The sequence below is a fragment of the Bactrocera dorsalis genome, chromosome 4 (genome assembly GCF_023373825.1).
Source record: "Bactrocera dorsalis isolate Fly_Bdor chromosome 4, ASM2337382v1, whole genome shotgun sequence".
Lineage (NCBI taxonomy): Eukaryota > Metazoa > Arthropoda > Insecta > Diptera > Tephritidae > Bactrocera > Bactrocera dorsalis.
Window position 1 is genome coordinate 71,061,307 of NC_064306.1, and position 18,821 is coordinate 71,080,127.

An 18,821-nucleotide genomic window follows, 5' to 3' on the forward strand; every position below is an offset into this window, starting at 1 on the left:
ACGAAGAAATTTGCTACATTTTGAAATTTTTGTATAAAAAAGGGAAGAATTCCACGCAAGCCACCAATGAAATATATGAAGTTTACGGAGACGATGCTATATCAGTGTATCAGTGCGTGTTGCAAAACAATGGTTCGCCCGCTTCTGTTCTGAAAATTGCGATGTGAAAGATCACCTCGCCCTAGTCGACTATCGTTGAAAAAGCCGATGAAATTAAGGAAAAGATTGATCTCTAGCCTGGTCTAACGATTGATTCTACATTTTACTGTCAACAACTGATGAGATTGAAGCAATCGAAAAAACAGGTCAGAACTGATCAACAGAAAGGGCTCCTTTGTCTTCCATCAGGACAATGCATCTACCATATAGCTCTGACATTGCACCCTCGGATTGCCGTTTGTTTTGGTCAATGCAGAACTCCGTTAATGTAGTAAAGTTGGCTTCAAGAGAAGTCCGTGAAGGTTTTCGCCGTGAAACCAGAAAAGTCTTACACTGATGGAATAATGCCTCTAGCGGAAAAATGGCGAAAAGTGCCCGACCAAAAAGGTACATAAGGTACAAAGGTTCATTAAAAATATAAAAAAAAGTTGAACTTTAATTAAAAATACGAAAAGACTTTTTCAACTACGCTATATTATTAACTAGGAAAAACATGTCTGGCCGGCCCTGTCTGCAACTTATAACTTTTTAGCAGTTTCACCAAAATTCTGTACGAATCATCACTTTACAATTTATCAAACCGTTAATATTTAATTTTACATGCAACAACTATGAATTTCTTTCCACACCCCTACCAACCCCCTGGTACCATCCGAAATTGATGGCTAAAAAAACAACTGCTTTAAGATAAACTAAATTGCGTTTTTATATATTTTCTCTACAAATAAGTTATTAAAATAAAACAGATTTTTGCTGCCCGAACTATAACATGCAGCCCGAAACAATTATTTGTGAAACACTTAAAACTAAAAAACTAATTATATACATATCTACATAAACGAAGATGCGGCACACAGCGACGCGACAATAATCTAAGAGAAAAACTTATTTTAAAATGATTGCTTAAAAATTCGAGTTTTATAAAATACATTGTAAAGTAAAATACTATAAAAGATAACAAGAGATTCGTTATTAGCACACGAACGACATGGCAACGCTAACGGTAGAAAAATGCACGAAAATAATACAAATTTAAATGTAAAAAGTTCCATCTTGATAGAACTAAATGAACCACAACCTATTTAAGTACATCACACTCACAGCGTTTCTACTGCTGCCTGCTTTGGCAATAAGTTTCGGATATTTTCATATCGTAGCTTTAAATTGCCGAATAAATGTTAATGAAAATGAAATTAAAATATCGTAGAATTATGGTGTTAACACAGCAGTCTCTTGGTTTAGCGCTCTCCCTCATAAGCCTCATTCGTATGACCATTTCCTTGATTGCCGGTGTAAGTTTCGCGCTCAGCTTCTCTTTGCTTGGGGTTGTTGGGCGTAACCACGACTTGGTTGGCCTCAGGGTCCTCGCCATGCTCCACATATTTGTATGGAATGGTGAGTAAAATGAAAATGAACATGTCGACAATCATGAGACCCGCAAATAGTGCGAACTCAGCGGCCTAAGGAAGGGAAATAAAAATTTGCTTAGATATTTTCTGCGAAAGCAAAGTTGTGCAAATAAAAGACTTAGGAAACGAACCTGCGACTCGAAGAATTTCAGTTCGGCTATAACCACCACCAGCATATTGCCGATGGAGACGGAGAGCAGCCAGCAGGCCTGCAGCACGGACGTCATGCTCGGTGGCGCCTGGGTGTAAGAGAACTCCAGACCCGTGACAGAGAACATGATCTCAGCAGCTGTGATGACAATAATCTGCGGCAATTGCCACATCATGTGGATGCTGTTAGGTGGTGTTATGACATGTGTCTTGGAGGTCTAGACGTAAGACAAGAAGGATAGAGCGAAAAATAATCATTGTGGATCAATGATATTAATGAGATGCGCTAATACTTACGTAGCCATCTTTGAGACTGCCTTGTACCAGCAGTGCGTAAACGCCACCGCTCTTCGTGTCGATGGTGGCAATCTTCGTATCCGCCATTTTCAGCTTGATCTCACCATGCACCACATTAACCACTTGTGAGGCATTGCGCAAAATAAGCGGCACTGCCGTATCCACGGCATCGGTCAGAGTGAACGCACTGTCCTCGGTAGGCACATTCAAAAGCACGCGCACCGTGGGATTGCCCAGCTTCGTTTTGCCCATGGAGTCCATGAATTCCTGCACACCGTCAGAGTAAATAAAGTAGCTTGTCTCCATGCCAGGTGTTAGACGGAAGGTGCCGGAAAGGTCCTTACAACGTTTGTCTGCCGAAGTAGCGTTGAATGGATATACGACTGCTTTCGGCACAGGCACGGCTTTATTCTCCCACAAGTCCAAGGGCTCCACGGCACTCGGATGATTTGGCAACTCCGTGGTGAAGCGGTAAGCACACGGCATGCCATTGTAGATGCGTACGTTGGCGCTTAGCTCATTCAGCGGTGCCGGATCAATTTCGTTCAGTTTGACTTCAAGAGCAGCGGAGAGCAGGAAGGCAATAGCGGCTAGCAAACCACCAAGTGTGAGCTTTTGCAGTGGGCGCTTAATGCCAATCTTAGCCAAAATCGGATAGAGCACGTAGGTGAATAGCGGAATCATGCCAAGTATGAGTAAGGGATTGACGACCTGCATCTGATCGGGTTTAATAACATAACCGAAGGTTTCGCCATTCATGCGTGTCGCCTGGAAGGTCCAACGTGAGCCTTGCTGATCGAAGAGTGCCCAAAAGACGGGGAAGGGCAAAAACAATGTTAAAATCTTCAACAATACTTTGGTATCAGCGACCATTTTTTGACCGGATTTCGCCTCGGCATAGTCCAACCAGTGTTTGCGTGGATTCGTCTTACGCTCGCGCCGCCAACCACCAATAGCATCGGAAATACACTTTGACACACCGAATATCATGTTGCCAGCTGGTGGCTTAACCACGTAGAGCTTGCGCCCCGCAACGAAAATGACCACCGAGAGCAACATAAGCATGGCCGGCACACTGAAGGCGAGCGAAAAACAATTCTTATCGCCGAAGCAATGCACATCCTCACGGAGTATGGGTGTAATGGTGGTCGAAATGGTGGAACCGGCATTAATGGCGAAGTAGAACAGCGAGAAGAATGTGGCCAACTGCTTGGCTTGTTCTGGCATGCGGAACTGATCACCACCGAATGCCGAGACGCACGGTTTGATGCCACCAGTGCCGAGTGCGATCAACGTCAGGCCGAGTATAGTAATTTCCCTATAATTTTGTTAAATTAGATTTTATAGTTTTCAAAACAATGTTGAGTATACTCACTTCACAGGTAGCTGCAGCTGCGGTATGGCGCCCACCGAAACTATCACGCCGCCCAACGCGTACACCATCGACAAGTAGAGAATCGTTTTGAATTTACCCAGCCAGCTGTCGGCGATAATGGCGCCAACCAATGGAAACAAATACACCAACATGGTGAATATGTGGAAAAGCACAGTCGCCGTGTCCTTGTCATAGTGCAGCTTCGTGGTGAGATACAACACGAGTATGGCTGTGTGGGAAAATTGCCAAAATAAAAGAAATTAATATTTTTTTTTTTGGTTGAATTCAGTGAAAGTAGGTGAGTTCATTGACCAAACACTTACTTCGTAGGCCGTAGTAATTGAAGCGCTCACAGAATTCATTGCTGATAATGAATGCCACCGATTTGGGGTACTGCGACGGCTGAAAGAAACGGTTAAAATAAATTTCGTAAATATTTACGAGTACTATGAATTACAATGTTTTTTTGTTTTTTTGTTGTTTTGTTATTTTATTTTTGTTATTGCTATTTTTGGTTTTTTTTTCATTTCAGCGCATATGTAATGTGTTTGTGGCTGTAACCGTTCGTCTGTTTTGACAACAATTAAAACTGGTATCGGCACTTGTGACCGAATATTGATTGATGAGCATACACACATACTTATGTATGCTGATGTGTGTGATGCATGTTTTGTTACAATGAAAAGATAAAGCAAGACAAATTTTTGCGCAAGCATCTCAGAGCAGTGAGACCATACTATTTGTGATTACTTTCTGTTTTTTGTCTTATGGAAATATTTGCTGTAATTACACAGCTTCTGATGACTAAAAGCTGATAACTTATTGACATCCATTTGCTATGAATATTTGAAAACAGTAAAGTATTTTGAAGATCGATTGATAAAATCAGAGAAAATTATTTCACAAGTGTTTGAAAGCGATAATTATAGTAGCTGTTGCAGTTTTGAATGATTGAATATTAAATTATATTGTAATTAGATACTAATAAGTTAGAGTATGCTAACTGCTAAGCGCGAGGAATGAACGTTTTATTTCAGCAGGTCGTTGCCGCCACAAAAAATATATATGTATGTATAAAAGGGCATAGATACTCGTAATTATTAGTATATTAAAAAGCTAATCATATCAGCTTCTCAACTAATTTCAAAACCGCCAACACTTTTTCATATTGAAATAGAAATCCAGTTATTTTGCATTAAATTTCATGATCACCACAATTTCATTGGAAAACTTAGCATTTCTGTTATGAATTTCACCACAGCATTTTTGCATAGCTGTTTTAGTCCGACCCGGTAACCATAACCTATACAAAAGTTTACCGCAAGCAAGTTGATTTATGGTTACGGGGAATGTGATTCCCTCAAATGATTTAGCATTTGACAGCTGTAATTATCACAGCTAATTGCAAAAACAATGCTGCGAAACAAGTTAAGGAATTCAAATAATTACCCTTATAAGACGATGTGGATATAATATGTAGTGTGGGTGTTAATGCATGAGCACAAAGCTGAGCTGTAAATATGACAGTTTTATATTTAATATTTTCAGCGGTTTCTAAGAAAATCTACCATGCAAGCAATTATAGCAATTATAAATGCAGCAACATAAGGTGTTTGGTTAAAAAGGGGCTAGAATGAGTTTTTATACCCTGAACAGGGTATATTAAGATTGCCACGAAGTTTGTAACACCCAGAAGGAAGCGTCCGAGACCCTATAAAGTATATATGTAAATGATCAGTATGTTGGGCTGAGACAATTTAGCCATGTCCTTCTGTCTGTCTGTCCGTCTGTACATATACGAACTAGGACCTCAGTTTTTAAGATATCGTTTGGAAATTTTGCAAATGTCATTTTCTCTTCAAGAAGCTGCTCCTTTGTCGGAACTGCCGATATATTGGACCACCATAACATATACATAGCTGCCATACAAACTGAACGATCGGAATCAAGTTCTTGTATGGAAAACTTTCACATTTGACAATGTATCTTCACAAAAGTTGGCACAGGTTATTTTCTAAGATAATAATGTAATCTCCGAAGAAATTGTTCAGATCGGTTAACTATAGCATATAGCTGCCATACAAACTGAACACATAGTTACTAAACGAAAAGCACTTGTGAAGGGTATATTAGCTTCGGTGCAGCCGAAGTTAACGTTTTTTCTTGTTCTATTACCTATTTGCAAGTTCGATTACGGCTTATTCAATAAAGCCTTTGACTTGAGCTTAAACTAATAAATCTATGTTCGCCTGAGAGCGCCTGAGGGTTTCTTAGCAAGTGGTATCAATAGAAAATGTGTCCTTTAAGTGTAGATCAGAAGACGCAACCAAATTTCCGTCTTGAAGACCTTTATCTACTTCAGTTTTAAATTATTTGAATTTTCCACGCACTGAAAAAAAAAATTATCCAAAATATTTTCTATATATTACCTATTGTATGCTATTTCCAGCTGCAACAGCTTACATTTTTACTTTTTCAGTATTTCAGTACCTTAGTAAAAGCTGTAAACAAAATAAACCACTACACGCTCACAAGTTTACACTGCGCCAAGTGTATTTTACAGTGAGAATGAGAAACATTCATAATGTGAAAATTTCGCGTACGGATCCATAATTATTTTCGAAATAAAACGGTGATGTAACTCGAAAGTGGAAGTGAAGTGTAAAAGTATTTATAAGCGGGCATGTCTGCTCGTATACAATTTCCTACATAACAACGAGTGTATAAAAATAATAATTAAATGCGTTTAAAGGCGCGCGACTTTCAATTAAAATTTTATTTTGAGGTACGAAGCGTCTGTTTGGAAGCAAATTGGATATCTTATTTAAGACTGTCTGCAACAGTTACGACTAACAGTATTTAATTTAATTAATACAATAATTTTCCAACTGTAATTGGCTACGCGGATATGCCAAATGCTCTTCGGATGATTTCAAAATAAATTTTACGAGGTTATGCAGAGATGTTTTCATGAAATTTTTCGGAGTAAAGGTTGTATTTTGGCATACTCCCTATATAGACTCAGTTTTTGCTTCTCAAACATAATCTCACTTTTGATCTTTACGATCATTAAAATTAGGTGGAGTTTGAAAAATCTTGCAAGATATCGCAAATTATATAGTTTAGTAGTTGAGTAACTTTGTGTTGTATGCACAGAATACAATAGCAATAATAGCACCGTACTACAAAAGTCGAATTATATTGATGTGAATATAGTACATATGTCGATCGTATACGGCAATCCAGTCAATTTTTTCAGATAACTACGCTAACAGTACCAGAACAAAGTAGTAGACGTACCTGAAACTCTAAATTATTTGTTAGTCTACATACATAAATATCTGGGTTAGAGCGCGCTAATCTTTATCTATAAAGTAGAAAATGCGTGAAATGTTCTACGGATCTTTTTGAACAACTTTCCAAAGAAACTACGGATCAAAAACCAGTTTCGAACCAAAGATTTTTTAGGCAAATTTAATTTTTAAGGATTATAAAATTTTCTTTCTCAATTTTTGCGATATCCGAGTAAAATTTTACACATGTGTAGCTGTATTTTCAACTGTCGCACCAATAGGGTATGATCATTTGTCTGAATAAGCTTGATCGGACGACTATATCTCATATTTTTCATACAACATGCAATTTCGAAAGTTTGATATTCGGATTATCTTTAAAAGCACCGTAAGAATACATTCAAAGCAAATTATCGCAGGCATAAGAATCGGAATCCAGTATAAATTATGTATGCCTACCAAGTTTCTTGGTCAAGGTAAGTGACTACGAACGCAGCCACTGTAAAACTAGTGATTTATTAAATACCAGCTTTTTGTATACAAATTTATTCACTGCTTGTTTTAAAATTATTGTGTGACACGAATTTTAATAATTGTCGTGATGCATGATGTGGTTTGTGGGTGTTTATGCGGAAGTCAGGCTTTGAAATAGTGTGACATTGACGAATACGTCAAAAAAGTAAAATTAAATGTAAATGTAAAATTAAATGTTAGAAATTAGACAGAAAAAATAACTATAAATTACTTTAAGTTTATCAAGATTAACTAAAAAAGTACCTGATTTTACACTCACGTTATATTAAGTTTTATGACTTTTTCAGTTCATAAGAAAATGCAGTTTGTTTATAATTTATTCAAATTACTGACACCTGTATAAATTTCACTCTCAACCGCTTGAGAATTCCACATTGTAAACAATTAACATAACCCGTTATACATTTATATTCATATAGAATGCTTGTCGAATTGTTGTATTTCAGTTAATTTATGCATGCATTCAGCTTAAGACGCTTACTTCCCGCATTGCGTTCCAACTCACCCGTTTCTCCAAGCGTTTATTGCTTTGTTGCTGCTGGGCGATTTCTTCGCACTCGGCAGCGTTCACACTTTCAATCAAGTCAGCCATTTTGGTAACTATTGTTTTGGCATAAACTACGGTTTTAAGCTTCTAAATGCATTAAACATAACCACTTAAGGGGTAAGTGGAAGCGCGGAACACTCAAAATAACCAAAAAAACAAGTAAAAAATGCTTAAAGCCACTTCAAATACAACAGAATGTTACGCAAGTACACAAAGTTTGTCAACAAAAACGAAAATATTGCTCGTTGTTTGTAGTGCCCTGCCTGCAGCCTTCAAGCTCAATGCATTTGGCGTAACTTGGTTGGACTTAACAACTTCGCGGTCGAATGCAGACTGTGTAGCTACTGCGCATGATTGACGACGCTAATGTGTGGTCTCTAACAGTATAAACAATGCCAATTGGCGTTGCTGTTGTTAGTTTTGTTTTTCGCGTTTAGATAGTTTTATTATTTCTTTGCTCTCTTACAATTTTATGAAAACTATGCTTTGCCAGTGTCTGTCTTTTGGTATACATTTGAGTAGCTCTGTTTTGGTGAGCAGGTGCAGAGAGGAACGAAAAAAGCTCTACAAAACAAAATAAAAATATTAAATAGTTTTTCTTTTTTATTGAATTTAGCTAGATTTCTAATCGTCTAGCTTTCAGAGCTATGTATATATAGTAAAAATTAATATTTAAACCCTGAACAGTTGACTACGAAGTTTGTAACACCCAGAAATGTCGAAGACCCTACAAAAAATTTATGTAAATGCGCTAGGTCGATTTCACCATGCTCATTTGTTTGTATATATGTGATTTAGTCGATAAAGTGTGTCAAGTTATTTTATTTTTGAAAACAAAGAGCCAAGAACATCCGTTTGAAGGCGAGCTAAAGTGAGAAGGTGACCATCCTTCCTCAGTATTGTGCGCTGGGTTTCGGACCCCACGTAAAATACGCCCCAATGAAAAGCAGAAAACAGCCTCGGACGAGGTTTCAGACAATGCAACATCTTCAATCTATTCTAGGAGAAAATAATTCGAGCTGCAGAGCTAAATAGAGAAAGTACAATCTTCTATAGGAGTGTACAGCTGCTGACGTATGCCGACGATATTGATATCATTGGCCTCAACAACCGCGCCTTAAGTTGTGGTTTCTGCAGATTGGATAAGGAGTAAAGCAAGCAGTCTGGTAGAGGACGAGAGCAACACGAAATATCTCCCGTCATCAAAAGTAAAATCGTCATTTATCTATGACCCACACTCAGCACTCAGCCTTTTAATACGGAACAAATGACGCTAAAGTGTTCTTCAATAATACGTAATTTATCTACCACCTTGAAGGCTTCAGTTTATCAGGTGTATGCATACAAATAATAAACAAAAATGGCAATCGCACGTAAAGCGATAATCTTTCTCTTTATCAGACATCCGTACAAATACACACACACATGCGCACGTCTACGCGTAAATAAAAGTGAATTATCAGTTCGTGATTATTTGCATTGAAAAGAAGTAAATCCAGTTGGCGCATGATTGCATGCTTATAATAAATGACACTGGGTACTTGACCTTAAGTCACCCCTTAGGCTTGTTTACATACACCGTATATGTAAATCAATCACTTGGGTTCCCCAAATTAATTGGTGCGCAACAAGAAAACAACAACTCAGCAGAACTATTAGAAAAAATGCGCAAGGCACTGAAGGACCCACAATTTAAATTTAAATAAATACATAGGTACATATAGTATGTAATATTTTTTGTAGTCACTCACGTGCGAAGAGTGCATCGGCCGCCTGACCCTCATTCCACACGCACAAAAATGGCTTGCTTTATTGTCGATGAAAAAGGTTGTTCAGCGATTTGAATGTGACAAAATGTTCACTTCCTCTATTCAGTACTGTTATGGAATATATAAATTTTATACTGTTGTTGTTGTAAATTCTATAGCCCTAACTGTCGTCACTAATTTGAATGCTAGGCAGCAGTAAGGTCACTCAATTGCTGAGGTGCAGGGAACGGAAGCGTAAACAAAAGACTATGCAATTGATAATTAATAGAACGCGTCAATAAAATTGAATTGAGTTTATTTAGAGAGAGCCAAGTTGATATCGATAGCAAGCAGGCAAAATATTGCTAAAGAATTTAATTGAATTATTTAATTGTCGGACAATACTCAGGGTTGAAATTGAAACCGGAAAGCAGCGTCTGTCGGAGAAATTGAAAATAATTGATTGAATAAAGAAAGGAAAGGATGTGAGAATGTACAATTATCTTATTTTTTATTTTTTATTTTTTTGCAAAATTTTTAGAACTTTTGAGAATTGAGTTAATAGGTTCGTTAGCAAAAGTGCATTATGCAATGTCTTATGGGGTTACAAGAAAAAAATCATTTTTTTTTGTCTTATTAAATTTTAAAACACCTCTAGAATATTGTCCTTCAATCTTGAGAACTTGTGCGCTCCAAGCTAGCTAGGCTAAGTGCGCCGGCTTTAAGCATTTTTTTCTCGAAACTGTGTTTTTGAAGTCGGTTGGCAAGATTTTTCGTGAAGGATTTTTTTCAACTACAACCATTTAAAAAAAAAAAATGTTGCAAAATTTTCTCTGAAATTTTTATTTTTTGGTAAAAATGTCTGCCAAAACTCCAATTGTTTTTCATTCGTCCAAGTTCTAAGTTAAACGTATTTTTTGTCACTTTAGCCGATGCTGTAGGAAGTTATCCTGCCAACAAGGGGTCACCGGAATCGGCGTCGCAATGGTCGAGTTTAAAATATTTTTTTTTTTAATTTCAGAATTTATTTGTTACTAGTGTTTTTAACACTAAAAACTTCTAACAAAATATTTAATTTTTTATATGAGAAAAAAGTTGTTGAAAAAAGGAAACCCCTTAAATTAAATATAAATATATAAAATTCAAGAATTCAAGTTATCATAATGAAATTTGGTAATATACATACAATGCTTGTAAACCATAGCTTTTCGAAACACTAAGACACCTAAATATTATCAATTTCTGCAGCATTGAAAAATTAAAAACATAACAGAATTTTGAGACGCCTATTCGTTGAATTCCAACATTCCAACACATATAATTCAAGTTTCAATGAAGGCATTGAAAATAAACGATTTCAAAATATTTTTTAGCCACTATAATTGATTTTCGAACTCTCCCATAGAACCCCCATTTCGAATAAAGTCTATCCGTCGAAATTTACTTCAGTTACGTTTTATAAAAAATTAGTTGGCTTAGAATCGCAACCTTCCCTAATTTTACCTTCACCTTCTTAAGGTCAAATGGCTTTCAAAAGTACGAATTTAACGTTTTCTTACATTTTAGATTTTTTAATTTTTTTTCTGACATTTTTCCAATTTTTAATATTTTATTAATAAAACTTTTTTACACTATGGAGAATGTTGCAAGCGTATAAAAATATACATACACACTTACAAACAGTAAATATGTAATCTGTGCATTTTAATCTAATTTTTATTCGAATCACGTTTGCAATAATTATAAAACTCGTTTGTGTCTCAGAACTAAATCCGATTTATACGTGTGAACTGAACTTCGCTTGGCATGTCGTTAAAGTAACGATCAACTTTTGTGAGGGAGTGTTAAACATCAGCAAATAATTCGGTTTGTATTTTGCAATATATTGGAAATATTTGAAACATTTATTGTTGCTCCCATAAATCTTAGGCTTTGTGCAACGTGTCAACACCTCAATACACTTACGAAGAACCTTCTTATATATTTTTTGGTGTGCACTCTGTACCATATAGTTCATGCAAATGGTAATTACTTTATGAGAGGATTCACTTAAAATTTTAAATGTCATTAAAACAACGCTAATAGAGCTTATGAAACTAATGAGACTGCCATAAACTTTCTTTCTTGTCAAATAAAACATGTTCTTTAGAAGAATTAAAAGCGTTGAACCATAAAATCTGCTCTTTCCAAAAGTGTTATAAATATAGCATTTAAAGTATTTATGGCGATTAGATAAAAGTAATCACTAAAACTAAATGAGTCTGCAGAATACTCATATTTACAAAAAAAAGTTGCATTGACAAACATTTTTAGCTTTCTCTGTGTGAAATAGTTGAGTAATTACTCGCAATAACTACAGCGTTACTAAAATAATTTCTACCAGTGTAGCCTTTACGATGTCATTTCGAATAGCGTTTGTTATGCGTTAGTCTCGCATTTTATCTCAGCCATTATCTGGTATTTAGCTGGATATTTACGATTATTTTACTGTCGTTGTATTTATTTATTATATGTATTTTGTGGCTGGAAATAAGTTTTAGTATTTGTTTGCGTGATTTGGAAGATATAATTTTCGTTGGCGTAAGGTCGGCTGCTTAGAAAAGTCAAACATATATTCAATAATCGAATTTGGCGACAACAAATCACCCAAAATTGTGATTGATGTTGCTTACGACACTTCAAAATATTCATTTATAATTGAATTAGCTGATTAAATATTGATTATGCGAATATGCTTTTAACATTTTTTCATGTTTTGTTGCTTCAAAGGCAATAAACTTTGAATACCGAAATATTCGCGCTTCCAAAAATAAAATAACTGAATACATATCTACAAATATAAGCAAAGAAGCAGTGCTAACGGGTATTTAAATTGAAAAAATGCATTTCGAATTGCTTTGCATAACTTCACGTCTGTCAGAAAGTATTAAAAAATAATAATAAAAATGAAATTTTTCAAGCTTTTAAAAAACATTATTATTTTGATAGAAATACACTGATGTAAAATTGTAATCAGACTGTAGAGGAGAATTTATGCTTTGGGTGGCATGTAATTCTGCAAGCATAGCTTAGGAAATTGAAATCAGATCCTCACATATCATTTCCCATCCAACTATTTTAGTCTCAACTATAGTGAACATACTTTCCTTCAACTCAAGAAAAATTAGAAGGTATTTGAGTATCTACTCTTATTTTCAAATGTAAAAAATTTTAGTTTTTGATACATATATTACACCGAGACTATAAATAGTAAGAAAATAGTCATTTTTAAACAAAAAAAAAATCTATGAAAAGGTTCTATATTGTATATTTATTAGGACCTTACTGCATTAAATACAAGTCTAAACAAAAACTATTATATTCCGTATCAGCAGGTTGCAAGAGTATAATTACTAATCAGTGGTTGTTGAAACGCCTTCTGGATCAACCACTACAGAGTGAGGACATCAACCTTATAATAGAGTAAGGACACTAACCTTATAAATTATCTCTGGACCATCTAAATATAACTTTAGGAGAGCAAATCTATAAATCGCACCAGAAGTAAAAGAATTATAGACGAATCAATGTTTAACAGAAAACTTAAGTTGCTGAGACATAGAGTTGGATATTTTGGAGACAGAGACCGCAATGAATAAAATGTTAATATTGAAAAGGAAAAGTGGAGTAGAGATAGGTAGGTAGGTTGTCCTTGTATGTTTATTCTTTTAACTAGAGTGTTAAGCAAATATAATGAAGTGATAAAAAATTATTATTATTCTGCACTAGAAGCGATATGACAATGTTGTATGCATTTCTGTGATTATCTAACTAGGTTGCCGTTGGGCATATTTCTTCACCGATAACCGCAGAATGTAAACGGTTCCAAGTTATGCCTACATTTTCATTTACGTGAGTTTATTTAATTAGTATTTCGATTAGGCGCTGCGTAGCGCCAGTGGTTCGTGCTTTCAGAGTGTCTTAAAGAGTGTTACTAAGTATGAGATATAAGAAAGGCACGTTCCAGAGTCTAAAATAGGCGCGTGTGCCATGTTACATACATCTTTACACATATTTGAAATAGTTGTTGTATTGTGTTACAAAATTTGATAAAACACAATTGCTTACCGCTTTTTCCGATATCTGTAGGACGCTGCTAACCATGATGCTGCTGTTTTACTGTTAAGTCTACTTTGACAGCAACAAATTACATGCAATATTTTTCACAGCACACTTGAGCTAACAGTAATAACGCGCTTTGGGTTCTCAGTCAAAATTTCAGTAACTAAGATCACGTGAAAAAGACACTTCATACACAAATTCTTCACACACAAAAAGTAAAACAAGTTCTTTTAAGTGAAAAGTATTAAAAAACACGGTTGCTTAAAGGTTAAACGCATAAAAAATCACATTTAAATAAAAACTGCACTGACGGCAGATTGAAAAGCTGCTGTTTAAGGTCACAGCACTTTGTTTGCAGCGTGTAAATAAAATTTAAAAATATTTTGTGTTGTTTATTTCAACAAGAGTTACTACATCAAAACCAACATTTTCTCAATGCTTTAAAAGTAAAACACAAAAACGAAGAAAAAACATGGAAAATTATTCTAAATATAAATTAAAAGCGTTTTCCTTGACGGACTGCAACCGTCAGCACCGCTCAACACTTGTTACACGAATAACGCGCTGCAGACTGCAATCGCAGCTTTAAAATGGAGGCGGCACCACCAACATCAATAGAGCAGCAGCGCCCAAGCAGAGCCGGCGACAGCGGCAGCGACAGCACCTGCGCCAGAGCAGCAGTCACGGCGCTGACAGCAATAAACAACAGTAATTGTTGCCGCTCCGGTGAGCTACCAGTCAGCTGTGGGCGCCGCAGCCCAGCCTCCCCCTCCCGCGATTGTTTGCGCCGCGCTCAGCTGTCTTATTCTCTGTGGTTTTCACTTTCCCCACTTTTAATTTATTCATTTACTTTGGTAAATATTGTCTCGCACTCTCTGTTTACAAGAAATGCTTAGCAAATAATGTGACTTGGAGATGTTGTGATTTCGTGTAGTTTTTTAATAGTTTGTGCTTGTAAGTCTCACACGAAAGTTTAAGTGAATAGTTTGACTGAAGCGCGCTTTGAGAGCGGTGCATTCACATGTTGGGCGCCGGCGATTCATGGAATTTTCTTAGCACGTTTGCGCTGCTGGGAGATTTAATTGTAAACCCAATTATGTGAACATGATTTTGAGGCTTATGAGTGGATTCCTTCATGCATTTTCTTAAATAAGAATAATAGGGCGTTTTCTAGAAATCAAATTCGAAATAATTAAATATAGTACGAGTATATGTATATAAGAATAGAGCACGTGTATTGAGCTCTAAGTTATTCTGCAGGCAGGCAGGCAAAGTCCATACATTTTCGTCAAAATATTTGAAGTGTAAAATATTTGTCAAAAGTTATTTGGGCAGAAGGCATGTCTTTAGGAATCTAGAGATAGCCAAACTTAGGTCAAATCTCATATTTCAACAAACATTTAAACCACTTTTCTTAATTTACTCTAAAATTTGAAAACGGACATCATTAGACCATATTCATTACATCATCATAAAAGCTAACAGATCCATTAATTTTACAATAGATAAAACAATCAGGAACGAATATGTTGAAATAAAACTTAGCTTAAAATATCGGTTAATTGGAGAGAAATCTTAAGGGAATCAAGTAGACAGATTTTCCTAACAGTCATATAGTCAATAATAAATATGCCAAATATCGGTTCAATACTTCCATTAAACCCATATAAGCCCGTTCGTCGAAACATATTTTTTCTGGGTTGGAATAACTGTCATTGAAGTCTGTGTCACATCAAAAAAAAAAGAAACAAAATGAATACAGCAGTTGCTGTTTACTATACGCTTGTCTTTCTAAAGTACATCAATGCATTCACCGATTTTTACGATGAGGGAAATTATTAAATTTGATGTGCAGAATCAAATTTCTGGTGCCGAAACTTTCAGAATGTTGGAAAAACCCTTTGGTGATAATTGTTTTTCGCGAAAAAGTGGTTTTGATAGCTACAAATTATGCAAAGAGGTGTTAGAACGCGTTGCCGAGGAGCCACGCTCAGGACGGCCAACAACCGTTTATCAACACGTCAATGAAATAAAAGAATTGGTGCTTGAGAATCGACGATTAACAGTTAGTGATCTTACCGGCATCATTGGAATATCGATAGGATCAGTGAAAACAAAAAGGACTACATTTTTTCAAAAAACGGGTCGCGTTAACGTCTGTGTAAATGATCTTCGACTACCAGGAGGTCATGAAATGTATTATTACTGGCAATGAGTCTTGAATCTACGTTTACGACTCGCAAACAGACAATCAATCGGCCGAATGTCGTGGCAAAGATGAGCCAAAAGTCGATAAAACCACCTCAAAGCAGGTCAAAATCTAGATTATGCTGACAGTTTTCTTCGATTATCGAAGTGCGGTGCACTCCGAATTCCTTTCAACAACTCTTGGTTTCTGCACCACGATAATGTACCGTCGCATACTGAATTGATTTTTCGTCAGTTTTTTGCCAAAATTTCAACCGATATTGTCCACAACCACCGTATGACTTCTGGCTAGCAAACTCAAACGACCACGCCTGGGAAATCGTTTTGGGTCAATGGTCACGTTTTGAGTGAACGTAAATCGGTGCTTGCGTTGAAGGCGATTTCGGAAATTTACTTTAACAACTGTTTCGAGGACTGGAAGAAAGCTGGCAAAGGAGAATTACTTTGAGGTGGCTTTGTCATCCAAGAATTAATTAAGATATTTAAGATTATGAACAAAGCCTTAATATTTTTTAGTTTTTAGTACAATACATAATACGAAAGTGTGTCCTAGTAAAAGTGGGTGGAATTATTTAGCCGAGCATAGTTGAGTTGTATGGCAAAAAGAGACCATGATGCTCTATCCTCTAAATACCCAATATACTTATTTCCGATCCTCTGGGTAGACATACTATAAATCACTTTATGTCGCGGTAAGAGTTTATGGAATCACTTTTCCGTATTTTTGGTTGATTATAATCGTTCCCTAATTTCGCCTATTAAAATAAATTTTTGGTTAAAATTAGTCATTAATTTACTGTTACCTCGAAATTTTTTCCCGGCGTTAATTCTCAAAAATCGAAAATGTATTCAGCTCTTTCTTACAGGTTGTGGAGATTATCATATTAAACATACGTTTTGTAAAACCACAGAGCAGAGCTCACAATTTAAGGAGTTATTTCTTGAGTGCTTCTTATTATGTAAATTGTTCGCCCTCTGCAGCACAGCTTTTGCTAAGTCATACGCTAATGTTTATAAGCACTCGTCACAACCTATTTAAGATATCAAAAGCAAGCGTCATTTGTGTTTATTAGTTTAATATACACGCACACACATATACACACACTAATAGGCGAATGCAGTGAGATTATTGTTATCGCTGATCACTTGCTTAGCGGTGCGGCTGGACTCGGTTTTCTAAACACCAGCTGTCCGCTTGACAAACGGCCGGCTTTACAAATATGCATTTACACATATTCACATATATATACACATATATATGCAAGTATTGTATGTTTGCCACAACCACTTTGTGTCGCTCGGCTCGCCGGTTGACGTTCGTTATTGACTTTGAACTTTTTCAATGAAAGTGCACTGCAAATGGATGCCAAAGGCATAGGAATTCATACACTCACACAAATATGTGTATGAATGTGTGTGCAATTGACGTTGCGGGTTTTTGTCATGTGTGCCATTGTGCCGGCTTCAACACCCAAGCCAATTTAGATGCGTCCCATTTCCTCGTCATTATTATTTACGATTGCTTTGATGCCTTTGAATTGGTGAATGCGTTGGTGTTTGTCAGTGTTGGTGTATAGGTAAGCACAATCAAAATTGAGCTTGTGTTGTTGCGATTTGTGTGAAAAAGTGCATTCAAATGAGAAGTGAGTTCAACGCTGCTGCGATTGTTTAATGGCGAGAAGTGTGTTTCTTGCCGTGGAAGGTGCTGGGTAGACGTCAGGAGGTCCGCCACATTAACAATTTGTATTTACTCGCAATTGAGTTCTCACATTTTAATCTAATCACACGATTTTCTCACAGCTCCCGAAGAAAATTAAGCTTGCTCGCGTCATTTGAATATATTAATGTATGTATGTATGTGTGTGTGTCGATATAGCCAATTCAATTAAATACATTACTGATATAAAAGTGTAATAAACGACGTATGAGATCAGGGATCCCCATTGTCTTAGGTCAAGACGAAATCAGATAGGGGTTTGCGAATAATTTCTCGGAATTTCAAAACAGTTTTTATAAGTAAAAGTACAACTGAGAGTAACCTGCTAATACCAGTTCCGGCTATCAAATTGCTAAAGTGAAAAAGATTATGTCTGCGATCTACTTCATAAGCATACAGGCGTCAATCTAGAAATGACATTTTTTTCTTTCCGTTGAAGTGAGAGCTATGTTGAAGAAGATCACAGTTCAACTCCTTATCGAAAAATATAACACATGAAGCATTTTAGTATGGCTCTCTGCCAGTATTATGAAAGCCTTTAAACGTATTTTAAAACATAATCGAAAGCAAATAAATCGGAGCCTGAATTGTTTACAGAACTGCAAAATCACATTTTTTTGCCTTTAAAAATCTTAACCAATTAAGTTAAAGATAATCAAAAAGGTTAACAGTGCGATCATATAGTATTTTCCTGAATGCATTTCCTACTCATCAAAACGTTTTGTAATCATCGATATATGCACATAAATAATCGCATACAAATGCCGTATGTATGTATGCAAACGAAATTGCATTTTAGGAATTTGAAATTTCCGCTCATAACGGTATTCGTCTAAAAGTAATTATTTCAAGAATTTCTAAGCAATGCACTGTTGTCGTCTTATCTGCTAGGGAAGTGCATCTCTGGCGAAATTCATAACGTTTTCATATGAAATTGTAAATATGTATATGTATATGTACACGTGAGGCATGAGACAATGACGAGTCTAGATGAATTAATTTCTAGACACGATCAATGACACTGTCAATTAGCATTGAGTGATAAGTGAAATTGATTGCTTGCATGTAAGGAAATAATTAGCGAAGCACAAAATTGTAATTGCAACCGCACCTAATGGTAGTTTTCAATATATTTGCGTATTTCGGTACTCACCAATTGGTGGAGCTCCTTGAAGCAGGAGTAGATGCTTTGGCTGCTCAGGTCTTCAGCTTCGCTTACGCTGCAGTGTCCTTCGAAACAGCGGGGCGTGAACACCCCGGGACCTGCAGAAATAACAGACCAA

The 18,821-nt window shown here is 36.2% G+C and overlaps 1 protein-coding gene across 5 annotated transcripts in view; it reads right to left on the minus strand.

The window, feature by feature from the left end:
• Positions 1-840: 840 nt before the first annotated feature.
• The window catches only part of LOC105223013 (peptide transporter family 1), a 31,162-nt gene continuing 13,181 nt past the window's right edge, over positions 841-18,821 (minus strand). For 3 of the 5 annotated variants that reach the window (XM_011200600.2, XM_049455884.1, XM_011200599.4), the window contains exons 3-8: positions 18,692-18,801; positions 3,714-3,792; positions 3,391-3,619; positions 2,016-3,333; positions 1,700-1,936; positions 841-1,619 (exon numbers count right to left, since the gene is read on the minus strand). In XM_011200600.2, coding sequence (XP_011198902.2) covers positions 1,398-1,619; positions 1,700-1,936; positions 2,016-3,333; positions 3,391-3,619; positions 3,714-3,792; positions 18,692-18,801 — 2,195 coding nt within the window. In that variant the 3' untranslated portion in view covers positions 841-1,397. Of the gene's footprint in view, positions 1,620-1,699; positions 1,937-2,015; positions 3,334-3,390; positions 3,620-3,713; positions 3,793-7,722; positions 8,105-13,619; positions 14,186-18,691; positions 18,802-18,821 lie in introns of those variants that run through there. The other 2 variants (XM_011200602.3, XM_011200601.4) reach the window with 2 other exon arrangements.